At 44.6% G+C, this 16,815-nt stretch overlaps 1 protein-coding gene across 4 annotated transcripts in view; it reads right to left on the reverse strand.

Annotated features, from left to right (window-relative positions):
- The window catches only part of zmiz1a (zinc finger, MIZ-type containing 1a), a 99,306-nt gene that overhangs the window by 22,550 nt on the left and 59,941 nt on the right, over positions 1–16,815 (reverse strand). For all 4 annotated transcript variants that reach the window (XM_023426627.2, XM_023426626.2, XM_023426625.2 and 1 more), the window contains 3 exons: positions 10,878–10,986; positions 7,967–8,080; positions 4,397–4,502 (listed from right to left, as the gene is read on the reverse strand). In XM_023426627.2, the coding sequence (XP_023282395.1) occupies positions 4,397–4,502; positions 7,967–8,080; positions 10,878–10,946 (289 nt within the window). In that variant the 5' untranslated portion in view covers positions 10,947–10,986. The remainder of the gene's footprint in view (positions 1–4,396; positions 4,503–7,966; positions 8,081–10,877; positions 10,987–16,815) is intronic.

Raw genomic sequence — 16,815 nt, forward strand, 5'->3', positions numbered from 1 at the left:
GTGGGGTGGGGTGGGGGGTTTGATGGTGGTTGAGTCCTGAGGTGTGGGTGCCAGATCAGTCAACCCTGAACAAAAGGTGGATTTAAATGATTTGCTCATCCGGTTTTGACAAGAACAAAGTCTTGTGTGTTCTGAGTACAACTGCACTGCTGGCTCAGCTTGGATATTACCAAAATGAATTGACTTGCAACTGTGTGAACCAAAACAATTAAGTAGCAAGTGATAGAGGACCCAATCAGCCAGAGGCAGCAAATGCAACTACCCTCATAAGTATTTCCCCATGAGCTTTATTTCTATAAACTTAATAGTAAACTTCTGAAGGTAGTTTTGGGTTGCAAAGGGGTTTCATCATCTAAAAGCGAACCACTGGAGAGTGTCAGAGGAGAGGCCTGCCTTCTAAAAATAAACCCTGTTTCCTGTTAATAATTCAGCGCACTGCTCTTACTCAGCAGTAATTAAATATAAAAGTCTGTAAGGTTGATTGGGTCAGTAACAAAGGATGCCTACACCTTCCTCCTAGTTCTACACACACAGCTCAAAGATGGAAGGAAAGAGGGGGTGAGAAAATCCATCAAGTGAAAGTAAACTGAGACAGATGAGTGGAAGTCATGTCAGAATGTGTGTGTGTGTGTGTGTGTGTGTGTGTCTGCAGGCACTCACACACTGTGCAACGAGTCTACACAGAGTCTAATGGGAGCACTTATTTTCAGTTGTTCATTTACTTGCACTGCTCGCTGAATCATGGGAGTTATGGGCTGGTTAAGTATTTTTGTGAGCCGTGTGTGATTGTGTGATTGTGTGATTGTGTGTGTGTGTGTGTGTGTGTGTATGTGCGTGTGTGTGTACGTGTGTGTGTGTGTGTCACAGGGCATGGGGTGAGTTACAGCCACACCCTGGAAGTTTTCTGTCATTGTTGACACAGCAGAGTGGCTGTTTTTTCCACATGTGAAACACCAGATCGCCTTGTGAGCATGCTGTGTTGACTGACTGAGTGCTGACAATTCTGCACTTCTGCTGGGACAGTTTTTTTTTCTTTTTTTTTTTTAAACATCAGATGAAAGTGGGTGGGGGGAATTTACCAACCATCTCAGAACAAAGCTTAGCTCTGTTAATCATATTTTCCCAATCAGCTGAAAAGGGGAAACTACTCTCACACAGAAAAAAACATCAAAGACGATTATCACTTGTTAACATCAAAAGGATCTTTAAAATCACCTGCTTTTTAGTTTTTTTAACCACAGCAATAAATATGAACATACGACGCAAGCTTAAACGACGGAATCATTATTTCTCTGAGCAAGACTGAGGAACAACAAGCATCAACCTGTGTCTGACTTAAACATGAGTTTCTAAGTTACTTCGAACGCAGACCACATCAAGTCATGTTGAAAACATAAGACATGTTCAAAACAATCTGAGTCTCACTTCATTGTTACTTCAAAATGTAAAGGGAAGGGCGTTATGAAGTAGAAGGGGTTTTTGCAGGTTTATTATTGGAGCTTATGCTTCATAAATAGAGACAAGAAACTGTTATGAACTTGGTGACAGATTCACTGAGGAAGGAAACAGTAAAACCCTTGGCAGATTATGTGGCTAATCTGATTTGTTGTCTGCTGAACTTCACAGTAGCCGAACAGCTCAGAGTCTATTAGGGTTGTGTGTGTTTGTAGGGCAGCAGCACACCTATTATCTAATGAACCCGCCCAGCTGGAAGTCTGCTTGTACCAGACTACAGATTATTAGGAGGAAAACATACACTCTAAGAAGATTTACAAATGGACAAAGGGTTTTAAAAGCACGGCATTTGAAAACGAAGCAAAGCATGGCTACACAAAAATCAGGAAGACGCGCTTTTCGAGAGAGTGAACTAAATCTAACACTGTTAGCATGCTAACAGCATTAAAGCTGTGTATCCTAGCTGGCTCTGAGCGTTAACAGTCCTAATGCTAGTTCGCCTAACAGCAGATAAGTCTCTACACTGGCTGATTCCAGATTAGAGCAACACACTAATCCCCCAGGCCTCACTGCAGGGTCACAATCTCCAGACAGCTCATCAGCAGCAGCCTGCTGTTGCTGAAAATCTCTCCAGTTCAGTCGACAGGTCTCACAGGGCAGCAGTTTATACTTTAATAGAGGGAGGAGTGCAACTTTGGGCATTTGCTTGTTCATAGGTTTTGAGTGAAGACACTGACAAACGCATGCAAACAGATAATACGTTGTTCAGTGATTCATTTCTAGTAACTTGCCTGTTCAACCACATCACCTTGAATCTGTGTGCACTCTGCAGCAACAACAGGATTTTGTAGTTGTAGCGAGAGATACACACGTCAACTTAATTTCGCAACAACTCAGGTTGTCAAACTGTTTATCAATTTCCTCTTTAACCGATGTTCTGAAAGAAAGCGTCAGCGAGATTGATCCGCAGTCTTAAGAGCCTGCCTCCTCCCCCCCTGAGGAGGCTTTCACAGAGCATCCCAGACTCCTTGGCCCTCATCTGGGCTCTCAGGTGTCAGATTTGCGGCCCTGTGTCGCCGTGCAGGCTATCAGAAGATTGTGCAGGGTCTGCACAATTAGACGCACATTCAGGCATGCACAGACAAACGCACACACACACACACACACACACAGTAAAAACACACAAATATGACCATACAGGCAGAGCTACCAGAGCACAACTGCTTCTCTGTTGATGCATTTGTATGAGTGTACACACGTCTGTCTGAGTTCAGCTGTGCATCACGTCTCCTCTGTCGCCCTCTCGTCTGCTTTTTCAGACAGACGTCCTTGTAAGGGAGGTAAGACGGATGCTCAGTGAGTAAGACCTGACCTGAGTCACATCTGCCTCCCACCCCGACAGCCTGCCTGCTTGCCTGGCTCATTTGATGACTGTCTGCATCGTATCCCCCCCCCCCCCCCCCCCAATTGCGCATAATTACACCACAGTTCCCATTTGTCCGCGGTGTATAAACAGCTCTTCCTGAAACCCAGTTCTGTCTTCTATTAGATCCCAGAACCATCAGAAGGCCTGAGGATGATTCTGACTGTCAGCTGGGCCCAGACAGGCAGCCAGTCCGAGCCATGCCTGGACAACAATCACATTATCCCAACACAGGAACACAGACAGAGAGAGAAATACAACAATCAATACTGTACGCTGACGTCTGTCTGCCCACTTAAGTTCCTCCCAACAAGACACTTCCCACCACAACTGAAAGAGGATATTCAGCTTGAGCAAATGTTCATATCATAGGGTCATGTGAGCACAAAAACGGCAGAGAGTCGTACATGTCTTCCTTCTGCATTTTCAGTTGCAACACATTGCAGCTCATACGAGAAATTATGGGATAACATTTCAAAATGTTACTGTCAGTACTGTCACTGCACTTCCTGTTAGGAAACAGCGACGTGTTTGCCTTGTCAGAAAAAACAAAGAAATCAGACAGTTTAATCAAAATATTTGACTCTCACTACCCCTACTTATGGAACTGCCAAACAAAGGTTTATCTGTGTTTTGACTGGATGGCTACGGCTTTGTCAGGTCTTTGTCAGGCAGAGTGAGTGGTCCAGCACGCATCAGCAACACCTCTCTAGCCATCCATCTCTTTCTCTCTCCTCTCTGCCGCCTCTGCGCGTTTCACTTTGACAAATGTACAAGAACAGGCCGCTCCTGCAGGACTGTGTGAGGCGGGGAGGGGAGGTATGGATTGGGGGGAAATTGGATTTGATAGATAAATGTCTGAGGATAGCATTACTGCTTGCTCTTTCTCTCCCTCGCTTCACGTGTGTGTGCGTGCACGCACACTGCACATGCGAGTGTGGGTTTGTGCGGACAGACTGTTGAGTAGACTGTTTTTGTGAGGCTACCACCCGGACAGCTCATCTCAATAGCACATTAATGTTTAATGGGGACTAAAAATATCTGACATTATAATGCTCTATGGGCTTTCTGTGTGATGTCTGTGGTCACAGTCGTTTGTAGAAATCAAAAATGTCCAAGCCACAGATTCATGAGGGCTTTAACAGACACTTTTATTTGTCTTTAAGTGCTGAAAGGAACAAAAATAATCTGCAAATTAAACTGTCTGTTAGTATCATTATTAGATTCTCTGTCTTGAGAACAAAACATCCTAATAGTGCTCAAAACATAATAAGCAGCTTCATTGTTCAGTCATGTCCAGAGCAGAGTAATGGCATGGTACACTTCCCTGACTTGATCATGACTTTAAGACATATAGCGATTTGTTTTAATTGTTCCATCATGAAAAAAATGAATAAATGCAGTGTGAACAAACAATGGGCTTGGCGTATCGCCCACTGTCTTGCAAGTAGACAGCAGTAAATGGGATGACGCATGAGCATGCACGTGCTGGCGTTTTAGTAGAGCGGTGGGTCTGACCTGCAGATTTGGGTGTGAATTTGTCCCTGTTGGCGGCGCACACAGCCAGCAACCTGTAGCCCAGGTCCAAGTCAAACCCCTGCTGAGCAGCGACGCGACTCACCACCTGGGGAAAGAACAGTGGATCATGAGAATAGCTGCTGTCCTTCAGGCATCTAATAAGTTCAGCATCATTGCATCATTTTAATTACATCATTATAAGCACCAGGTAAAAGCAGATGCAGCTCATTCTGAAGTTAAGAGAGAGGCGGCGATCAATTACCAAAGAATATCTTCAGTGGATTCACATCATTCAACATTTAATGTGAAATGAACGTACTATCTACAGATAACTATTATATTCATTATGAATTGATCTGCTTCTCTTTATTAATTGATTAATGATTTTGTCCACAGGTTGATGTTCTGTCCAACCAACAGTCTAAACCGCAAATATGCTGTTCTCAGTTTACTGTCATATATAACAAAAAAAACAAAAAAACAAAACAAAAACAAAAACGGAAGATCAAATGTATAAAAAGGTGAGAATATCTGATATTTTTTGATTTAAAAATGACTGAAAGTACTAAACATTTGTGTACCAATATTTGCCAATTAATTTTCTATCGATCGACAAATCGACAAACAACTCACTTCAGCAGCTCTGTCTGTCTGTCTTTCTTTCTATAATAACCTGGGTAAACAGTGCTTTCTTATGCAATACCATAAAATATTGATCTCTTATATCAAACACTAAATAAACACTAAGTCATAGTTAATGCATCATAATCCTTTCACTTATTTAATTGTGTTAATATTCTGAGCACCACTTCATTTATCTTCAGACAGAAACACAGACTATAAACAGTTGCGCTCACTCACACACGCACACACTCACATACGCACACGCACACGCACACGCACACACACACACACACACACACAGACACAGTGAGATTAATGTGGAGTCTGCAGTCTGGATTGCTCCAGTGATCCACAGTCAGGATGACTCTGATGACTGCATCAACCTCCAAGAGAGGTGAGAGAGCCAAACCACAGTCGCTTTGCAGAACGAGCGGAGTCTCTCAAAGGTTATCCTCAAACAAGCCCGTTCTGGCCCCAGTGTGAACAGAGTTTGTCCCCTGAACCAAAGGTTGCCGGGTCAGCCGAACTGACCAGCGACTAAGTGAGTGTTTAGGAAGGCAGAGTACAAAAAGAGTAAGAAAAGTATGTTTCAGCATCAAGTGTTCCCTGGGTGAACAAAGGTTAGAAAACCTCCTTTGCGTCCCATTTTTGAGAAGGACCAGTCCCCGGCTGTAGGACTTTAATGATCCTTTTGTGTTAATGACTTCAAAAAGAGGTTAAGCATTTATGGGACATGAAACAGGAGCCTCCCGGACCCTAATATAATGTTAAAGGGGTACTGAGTAATGTTAAACAGGACTTGGGAGACGGGGGTAAATCATTATTAGGAGGGAAAGCCCTTCGCTTTTATCTGCTCACAGATGACAACTCCTCCGCTCCCCCTGACCTCAAAACACACATTACCGTTAACAAGGTCAGCTGGGGTGCCTTTTAGAGAACCAGCATAACAGCCAGCAGTGATCATAAAGTAGGTAATATGGCTGCTTGAGCACTGAGTGAAAAGCTATGGAGATTACGTCAATAAATAGGGCTTATTTGATTGTTTTAATCAAGGGACGATGATATTCAATTCTGCAGTTCCAGTAAATCACGTAATTCTTTTATTTGAAACTGTTCAGAGGATACAAGGATGTCATCCCAGGGATAAATACTTCATAACATAATCTATTCAACCCAACCATATGATGCAAACAATGGCGGTTCTGACATTGTTTGCAGCGAATCACGCTGTTGTCAATCGTTTAATTTCCTGCGTGACTGAGTCTGCCCAACAGTTTGTACAAGGCACACAGCCAGCTACAGAGGCTAGCATAGATTCAACATGGATTTAACAGTGTTTCACCTCATAAGCCTTTTTCAGCTTAATCTCCCTTTGAGGATGTACATCCAGGCCCATATTCCTGTCAGCTGTAGCGCTGTAAGAGGTGCTGGAGGGTTACTGGGCCATTCATACGCTTGTTTATCTGTTTGCCGGCGAAAAACAAGCATTTGTTTTGTAGTTTATTTCTGCTTGTTGTTGAAACAGTTGCACGTGAGAGACTCCTGGTGAGTTAAGTGGGTAATTTTAGAAAACTGTGGGACAGACATAATGCAGTTGACATCGCCCACACTCTTGATACACTATGCATAAAGAAAGAGAGAGAGAAAAAAAAAACCCCACAGATTGTCAAGCAGACAGAGCTAATAGCGCAGCACTGACAGTTATGTCATCTTTTATTAGCTCTGGAGCAGATACTCCATCAGGGAGCGGAGGATGACCTCCACATGCACAACAAGCTAGAGGGAACATGCGTCTCTCTCCAGATGAGGCATACATTTAGTTTCATTCAGCTATGACAAATATCACGGGACTATGACTCAAAGAGATGCACAGTCATCTTTAAATTTCAATTGAGCGCTCTGGTACATAACCAGCGAGGTAACATCACAAGGACAAAATCCTCGCAAGAATGCATGGACTTGTTGCACGCTGTAATTCTCCAGATAAGAAGCTGTTTGCTCTGCGAGTCTGATGAAACAATTTAGCTGATGGAAGCAGCCCCATGCTGAGAGGGATCTCAGTGGTGGGCTCCATTGTATAGCTCTTTATCAGCCTTTAAGAGGCTTTTATTGTGATTTACACATTAATGAGCATTTATCTGTTTGCTCACGCTACCACCTCAGCTGGGGACAATGTTGCTTCAGTGTTTCAAAGACTGATCTGAGCGATAAACATGTGAAACTTGCTATTCTCTGCTCTAAAGCCTCTTCCAAAGACGTGACTGTGTATATAAGTGTGCGCGTGGGTGCATGTGTGTATGAGTGTGTGCGTGTGTGTGTGTGTGTTTTTCACACACCTGGTGCAGGCCAGCTCTCTGGCCCCGTGTCCAGATCGATGAGTGGTACTGAAAGGCGTTAGCCAGAGGTGACTGGCTACTCACAGTCTTGTGCAAGCCTCTTTTTAGCGTGTGTGTATGTGCGTGCGTGTGTGTGTGTGTTTGTGTGTGTGTGTATGTGTGTGTGTGTGTGTGTGTGTGTGTGTGTGTGTGTGTGTGTGTGAAGAGCACAAAGTGGAGTGAAGCAGTCTCTGACAAGGACTTTAACCTCTGTCGCTGGCCCCTGACGGCCTGAGCAGCTGCCTTGGATAACTGCTGGACACAGACCTGGTGCGACTATAGCCAGCTACTAACTGTTTTTACTGAGATTTGAAGGGGAAAAAAGGTATGCCACCATATCAAATTTGAATATGAATATCATATGAATCTTGTTTCAGCCATTGCACAGTCTGGGTTAACTTGCAGCACCTTAAAACTAGGCTAAAGGCTTCAGCTAAAAGTGGACACATCCATCTTTTTTTTTTTTCTCTCCATGTTTTCAAAAGTATCCAAAATCTAATTACTGTTTTGCTTGTGTCTCCTAAAAAGTACCTGAAAAATCCAACGAAAACCATAATTAGTGTTTGCGTACCGTCAGACATCCCATGAGACTTTGCTCGAAAGGTCGCTGGAAGGCCCGGGGATCTCCACACCAGTCGAGCAGCTCTGTGGCTGCTGAGTGGAAGTTGGCTGGGTTCTGTAAGTGCTGTGCAAACACAGAGAAAAGAGACTGCCATTAGAAACAATGGGAAATAATGAGCGTTATTTTTTTCACATTAAGTACAAATTGGAAAAACACTGACACCAAATAGTTTTGCAGCCTTGCGCTCTCCCACCAAACTGCCTTGATTTAATGTCTTGTGTTTCTGCACAACCCTGTGAGGACCTTGACTCCTTCCAATGTACGCCCACTCAGAGCTCTGGTGCATTGTGGGAAGAAGATCACACCCATATCAACAATGATGCCAGTGTTTCTTGTTAATCTCTCTTGGCAACACCCGGCTCTCACCCCCATGACCCACACAGCAACCAAATCTTTCCCTCCAATCCTCCTTCTCTCTCTTCCCCTCATTCATTGCCTGTTTTCAGAATGTAACAGAGCCTCGGCACCAGAAGTCCACTGGCTGGCTTGGCTGCGCACAAAGAAAACAACCTTGGTCCTGGCAGCTATGTGTGCAGATTCAATACGCGCCGTTGGTGTGTTGTCTAATCTCTTTCAGTCTCTGTCTGTCTCTCTCGCTTGTTCACTGAGGCCTGAAACAGTTGAGTCTTTTCTTCCCAGTGTCTGAAGGCTACTCAAGCTGGCAGGACACAATAAGCGGTTTTAAAATTGGGCTCCCTTTCTTCACAGCTCAGGAGGTTAATGGCTCTGAAATGGCGCAGAGCTACAGCTTGTTCAGTCGGCGAGATTGAGCCCACTTGAAAGCATTTATTATTCTCATCTGGAGCTGAAGCATCTTGTTTTGTGTGTTCTTGCAGAGAAGGTAGAGCTATTGTCTTTAGGGGGCAGCAGAGGTGAGCGTTTTTGAAAGGGCAGCTTTTCGGTGGTGTGCGACAAAAGGGCTCTTCGGTGCGAACGCAGTCTTACATGTCAGGCCTGGAACCCGCCCACAGAGAAAATCTCAGAGAGCTTCCAATGATATCATGAGCTTGAAGAGAGGCCTTGAGTGACTCATCTTTTGTGATGTGAAGATTAGCCATTATAGAGTTAGCTGCGGACTCTCACAGCGGTTTGACTGATGATGAAGAGAAGCGGGGAGAATGAGGGAAAAGTGAGAGATGCTCTTGTTGAGGGAGAGGGAGGAGAAGAGCCTGTTCTAGATGAGTGATATAATCTGGCATTATTGCTGCTTGATGGGAGGCGTATCAGCCTCCAGCGCGTGAGGAATCAGAACTAGCACAGCAGGGGCTGTCTGTCTAGATCTGTAGTCACGGCTCCTCCTGCTGCAGCGCTCGCCACCGACTCTGCCTGACAACCTCGACTCTGGTGTGAGGGGGAGGACAGCAGAGTGAAACAGCTCCGTTGAGTTTCGGGAGGAGGATGGGGCTTGAGCTGTTCTTGTTGTTGTTGCTGTTCAGGGTTGGATGAGGACAAAAATGGGGAGAGAGAGAGAGAGGTGGTGGGGGGGGAAGAGGAGGGGGCTGCAGCAACAGCAACAGCAACAGCAACAGCAGCAGCAGTGATGGAGTTTCAGCAGACAAAGAGCCAGACGTTTGACAGACTATCCTCTGCGAGATGATGGACTGACTTACCCCCACGTTTCTGACCAGCCAAGGATCAGGCTGCTCAGCGCCTACCTGGCTGTATGAAAAACAGCATATCACCTGGCTCTCTGCCAGCGGCTTTCCCCAAACCAAAACAACACCCTGCTGGCAGAGCCACCACAAGCTCAGAGCTCACTGACTAACTCTGTGCCTTTGAAGTCTGGTTTACTACGAGCTCTATTACAGCCAGAGCTGAAAAGTATATAAACCAAACTACAATTAGTGAATTTATTAAGCTCGATGTGTTAACTCAGGCTGTTTAGGGCTTATCAGTGACGCCTAAGAAAGTAATTGTGGAGGCTTTGGGAAGTGAGTAGCGCCAATGCCAGTAGTATAATTTCACTCATGCAAGAAAAAGCTGGCATTTTGGAAAAAAAGCTATCCAAGATTTTGACGTCAAGCACATTGCTATATGCAATCAAAGTAAAAGAACTGAGGCAGTGAGAGCCTATTTAGATAAAGGTTATAATAGTGGGTGCTTAGAAGTTTAGGTGGGAGTGGAGTGGGGTGGGGGTTTAGGAGACGGCACAAAGAAAAGGGATATGTCACCTCATAATCGCAAGCTCAAAGCCCTATCATTCACTGATTCACTGGAAGGCATGGTGTCATATGGATGTTGGGAGATATAAAGGATCACACCCACATAGCATAAACAAATAAGCCCACAGCCAGCCAACCAGCCAACCAGCCAGCCAGCCAGCGAGTTTTTGTCGACTATTAATCACAGGCAGAGGCGGTAGCCCTGGGTTATGTCTCTCTGTCTGTCTGACTGTGTCTTTCAGTCTGTATCTGTCTGAGAGGAGTCTCCTGAAAGCTGGCAGTCAAGGAAGCATTTAAGAAAAAACCACAACAAGGGCCGGCATACGTCAAGAGTCAGGAACGTGATGTAAGGGAACACAGGACCAGGAGGACGGGGGGGAAAAAAAGAGAAGTGGCGTCTGTTATGTTGCTAGTCTCTTTGAAGTCTCTTCTTGTGTTCACTGCCAGATTCTCTCTCTCTCTCTCTCTCTCTCTCTCTCTCTCTCTCTCTCTATGACCCTGTGCAACATGATCTGTGTGACTGGAGCTAATGGCCAGAAAAACTGATGCCCATATAAGGTGATGAGGGGAGAAAGGAGCGCAAGAAAGCAAAAGGAAATGCAGATTCTTCTTAAACCTCTAGAATCCATGTCTTCATAGTGCTGACAGAAGTTAAAATAGGACTGAAAAGATGCTGAAAAACGGCTCTTTATACACACCTGTTTGATGCACTGCAGCCTGTCATTGGTCTGCTGGATGTGCCGGTCCATTGATGGTAACGGGTTCATCTTGATGCCTCTACCGGGACGCCATTAAAAGTTCTTTACCCTGTAAAAGAAGGAGGAGGAGGAGAGGTACATCTGTTAGAGCAGGTTTCTGTCAGGTCACACGTGTGAAGACTTTGTAGCCTATGAAGTTCAAACAGCATTTTAGCAGCTTGACAAATTCTCAGAAAAGGGAAAGCCAGCTTGTTTATGCACTGACTCATCGAAGGGTTTGATCTGCCTTAAGCACATTTTTTCTGGCAACTGAATGAAACTGAGATTTTCCACGGCAGCACTTTTAACGATAAATGGAAACATGATGCAACTGAAACTTTATTTGCCTTACATCACTTATGGGAGAAAAATCTAATGCCTGCTGCGGCCGAGAAAGGACTTCAACTGTTATCTGTCTTTAGAAGAAGCACACCTCACGTCAAGGTTATCAGTGTGGCATAGACGACTAATTTATGCCCACATCTCACACCCGATAAGACTCGGCTTTACCGCAGCTCTTTTCTTTCTGTGTATATCTCCTTCTGGTCCGACAGCGAGCAGCAACAACAAGAACAATTTCAGCCCCACGCTCGCTATTCTGACCATCTCGGAGAAATGGATTGGGGCTGGATTAATAGGTATCGTGCTGGTTTGCCAGCGAGGCCTCCGTCCCTCACCATCCCTCTGTGTTCATCTCCATCAGTGTTGGTCTGCCTCAGATTCCTCCACACAAAAGGCAAACTGAGAAACCACAGGTGGGAGCAGGGGGGGCAGGGCTCTAGAAAGCTGCTCAGTACTGATAAAGGGTCCCCCAAGATCCCCTGCTGTGAGAAACAGAGCGAGAGAACGAATACGATGGAAGCATAGTGCACAGCCAGGGAGTTTTCATGTGTAATGCTCAGTCTGGTGTGCTTATCATAGAAAGAGTATTGCAAATATGCACACTCTTTTTCTGTCTCTTTCTCTCCTACACACACACACACACACACACACACACACACACACACAAAACCGCATGTAAACACAAAAGCCTGAATTCTTCACTTTGATTAAGCATAAAGGTAAAACTTCAAAGGAACATTTTGAGAATAAGAGTGTATTACTAATCCTCTGAGCTTAAGCATTACCAGAGTAGAATTACCGGGAGTGCACTTACAAAGACTTTAACATCGTGGATACATTGCGCGCATGAGTAAGGAGGAATTCTGGTGCAAATGTGGTCAAATGGTGGGCAGCCAAATGCCTCTTGTCAGATTACACGGACATGATGCTGCAGCGGTTGCTGTGAAAAGTCCCTACAAAACAGCTAACTTTACTTCCTGCAGGGCACAAAGCCACTTTGACTGCACATAATGTGACCATATAACTTTGGGTGGCCTAATTCTGCTGTGCTGTGGTGTCTCGCAGCAACCAGCAGATGTCTCCCTCTCCTGCTGCTAACCAGCATGCGTCTTTCACACACTACACCCGGAGCAAGTGGTCCAGAGAGGGCTCCTTTAAGCCCTGACAAGTGCTACAAATCCCCTTCAGCAGCCAGGCAGCTCCACGGCCCGCTAACAGGGCACGCTCCAGCCCAGCGCTGGCCGTCTGACCTTGTGGCTATTGATTAACGTTTCTCCTCCAGCTCCCCTTCCTGCTGTCCCAACACACCCGTAGCCAAGACCACGGAGGAGGGAGGAGATAGCTGCCTCTTTTACCCAAGAATCTCTTCTTCTTTTTTTCCCTCCTTCGCTCTGTTGTGCTTTCACAAAGTCCAACACACACGCACACCCCTCCTCCGCCTCCGACGAACGGGCAGCGCTTTTGTTAGTCGATGAAAAGATGGGCCCTCAGGTTCTGAAAGGAAAATGAGTGAGGTGGAAATGCGACTGGCTGACCAGGCCGTGTTGAGTTGTAACTGAGATAAGAAGTCAGTCCACCTGACTGACTGACTGACTGACTGACTGAAGCTCCAGGACCACACCCCCTCCCACTGTTCAGGGGAAAAATGTGTTGCATAACAGACCAGGCCTCGGTGGAAACATGGCAGAAGCCCTCCTCTTGCCCCACATCCTCACCCCTGTTTGCTATCAAAACAAAACACGCTAATCTGTCATCTCAACATAGGAAGAGAAACAAGTTGAATGTTGACATCTCTGCCTTCACTTCTCCACATATTCACTGATTACAGCCGCACTGAAAAAAACTAAACAAAAACTTGGCAGCAGTGTGAGATTTTTTCTTCTCTTTCCCATCTTTCCATTTTCTGTTTCAGAGTTTTTGGGCTAGTGCTGTTTTTGTTCGAGCATGTACACACAGAGAATGGGCCTGCTTAATCTTTATTGTCTTCCAAACATCTTAATCAGCTCCACTCAGCACTGCTAACCAGAGGTGCAAAGCAAAGGATTACACATCCAATTATGCTGTGCATATTACAACCTCCCTTTTAACAGCAGTGGGAGGATGCTGCTATGAATCACAGAAGAGTAGCAAACCACAAATAATACTAACATCCAATGAAGCTTCTGTCTCTATCTCTCACTGTCTCTCTCTCTCTCACACACACACACACACACACACACACACAAAATCTCTCTCACTTTTAGGTTTTTTTCCCCTCCTTATCACTTTCCTGAGCAAAACAAGCTAGGGGAAGTGGGGCAAGAAATAAGTGCTCAGAAACAAAAGCACAGTAATATGAAAAGCAGTGGAGTATGGCAGGAAGGGGGCAAGAAGGGCCAGCCTCAGTGGGGGAAAGGAGACAGAGAGAAAGAAAAAGAGAGAGTGTTGAAATTATCTCTTCATTATCAGCAGCAGCACACACACACACACACCCACCCACTTATTCATGCACACACACGTAGCGTATGATCACTCATAGCATGAGTGATTTCTAATTTCAGACAAATGACTACCACCTTTGTCAAGTGCAGCTTGCTTTGTGAATGTGATCAGTCGGTGGGGGGTTGAATGGAAGCAGAGACATAGGCGCTCATGATACACTCCAGTAGTGTGTATTGTATATGAGTGCATTAGCAGCAGGGCTGGCGGGTATGGCTGGAAGCAGCATCATCATGTTAGAGAGGGTATTTCCTGATATCAATATTTATATATCTGTGTTACCAGGGAAAATGATAATATATGCAAAAGTCAGCCTAATTTAATTAAATTCAAAATACTTTATTTGTCCCTTAAGGAGCAATTTGAGCAAAGTTTACACACATAAAACAATCTAAAAATACAAATAAGATTGTGTTAAAAAAAAAAAAAGTACGCAAGAGTTAAGGAGAGTGGCCAATCCATAGCTGAGCAACAACACCCAGCACCATGAACGCACACTGTGTCACAGAGTGCATGAATAAATAAGGTAAACTACTTTGGCTAAAGGTCTGAAGGCTTCTGGAGTAAAACCAAACTTCCCTCCATTTGTTTTTACACAGAGGCAAAATTAAAGACATTCCTGATGGAAACAGCTTAAAGTAGTCAGAGAGGACATGCCGATAACTGCAGACATCCGTTTCTTCAGTATTAAGCTGTGCAAGGAATTCGTGTCATTTTAGTGCTTGTAGTCGGTTCTTGTCCAGTTGACAGAGGAACGTAAACCAGCAGATGCATGAAAATGTTCATAGATAAGGACAAGCTCTTCATAGGTGTTAAAACTAAACTTCGGTAATAACTTTTGTTGGTTTTTAATTGTATCTAGCCTCAGAATTATTTATCCGACCAACAGAAATTTGAGAGCTGATGAAATGATGTGACCATGTCATCAGAAAATGATCCTGCTGTAAGTGGAGAAGCAATGATATCACCTGTGCATAAATGATCCCGTTTTAAGTTCAATGATTATGGGTTTTCATGCAATGCTATGGAAAAATAGCGTCTTTGGTGGTGATGCTTGATCGCCGAATGCTGAGCCTATCCTGTGTGAAACGTGTAGAGGGCAATGATGACCAATTTGAAGGAGCAACCGGGTGAAGTCGGGCTAGAGAGGATCTTTATTATTCAGCAACAGTCTGAAAAAGGATAACAGAAGCATTACTCCTGTTCGCCGGACACAGTGGGGGATCTTCTCTCCTCCTCCTCGTCTTCAATTCTATGGCTACAGCTTTTTCTTTCTCTCACTGCTATGTTCTTTTTGCTCCCCTTTTCTATAGCCCTCAGACATCATTAGAGCCACCCAGCATGCAGCTCCTTTCCACCACCTTCCATTTTCTGTTCTATCATTTTCTTCTCTCCGTCCCTCATATCTCACCCCTCCTGCCACTCTTCCTCCCTCCCTCCCCTCCCCTCCCTCCTCCTTCCTGGGGCCCCGTGCGGGAGCTGCCATAACAGGAGGTGGAATGGATTCATTTGCTCTAATGTGGTTTGGGCTGCAGCGTGGCACGGCACAGAGCGACACTTTCTCCCAGTGCACAGAGCTTTTCTTCCTCTCTCTCTCTCTCTCTCTCCCTCTGTCTGCAGTTCATGTGTTTTCAAACAGGCCAATCAACACCACTCAGCTGTGCTGGCCTCTCTCTCCCTCTCCCTCCCACAATCTCTGCTCTCAGTGTGTCTGTAAAAAGCCACCGGTTCTCTCTCTCTCTCTCTCTCACACACACACACACACACACACACACACACTTAAATCTCTAGTGGCAAACTCCCATAGCCAGACATTCCCTTTTCGCTCTAACTGCCTTTATTTTCTCCGCTGCACTCCACTCTGTCCTCAGCTACCTATTCTTCATTTCATTTTTTTTTTTTTACAAACCTACTTCCATCATCGTATCTCTGTCTTCCTGCTTTGTTTTGCTCTTTGCATTATTTTGTAGACTTCCTGCTAATCCTCTCCTCCACTAATCTCTCCCCCTCTCCTTTTCCCTCTCAGCAAAGCCAACTATTAGTCATATCACTCCCTCCGGCCTTTATAAAACTCAGCCCTCTACACAGCATCATAACCACCAGCCTCTATAAAAATGTGAAATGACTTCTCCCAGGGGTGGAAAAAATAAACTCTAAATGTTGCTGTTTGTTTATCTTCTGTTTTAATGTGACAACCACCGGAGCACCGGGCAGCTATGTGACACCTAACACTGCAATGCAAACAGCTGTGATGTGGGGATATGTGAGCTGCTCTGTTGCTGTCTATAAATATGGAGCTTCGCTTGTGTGAATATTGCAGGTATGCGCCACCAGATACCCCCCGGGGAGCAGCCGATTATTTCACCACTCAATGTGTGAGATCAAAAAAGAGCACCATGTACTCGTGAGCGAAGAGGTGCCCTCTCTTAGTAGTTAATACTGATACTTAAAGAGTTCAATATTTGAATATATTTGGAACCGAATCTGTATCATGACAACATTTTAGGGATGATTATTGCTTTTTCAAGACTCTTACACACTTATACGTAAGACATTAGGGCTGCATCTAAATACTATTTTCATCAGCTTTTGATTATTCATTGATTCATTGTTTTAGTCCTAAGGAATATATCCTTAAAGAGTCCAATTTTCTCATTTTGTCGGACTAACAGTCAAAAGTCCAATGGAATTAAATTCATAGTGATAGAAATTTTGACACCGGCAGACAGAGACAGTTACCAGCTGGATGGTGAACACAGTGGAGCAAAAACAAAGCTGAGAGGAGAGTGAATGCTAGACTTACATTTACCTGAGAGCAGGTGATGTGTAAATAGGCAAGAGTCTGTGTTGTGTGTACAGATTGTGGCTAAATAATCAGTTAACCAATAACCATAACTAAAACTCCACATGATGCCTAAACACATACTGTACAATATTTTACCATAATATTATCCATCTCTAGTGTCAGTAGGCTGGGGATTTACACCACATTGCTTTTTCTTTTTTTATATTTGTGTGTGTGTGTGTGTGTGTGTGTGTGTGTGTGGTCCCATATTTTTTGTTTTTATTGTCTCAAGCG

Source organism: Seriola lalandi, unplaced genomic scaffold (genome assembly GCF_002814215.2).
Source record: "Seriola lalandi dorsalis isolate HSWRI2012SDOR001 ecotype SW California unplaced genomic scaffold, Sedor1 jcf7180002054832, whole genome shotgun sequence".
Taxonomy (NCBI): Eukaryota; Metazoa; Chordata; class Actinopteri; order Carangiformes; family Carangidae; genus Seriola; species Seriola lalandi.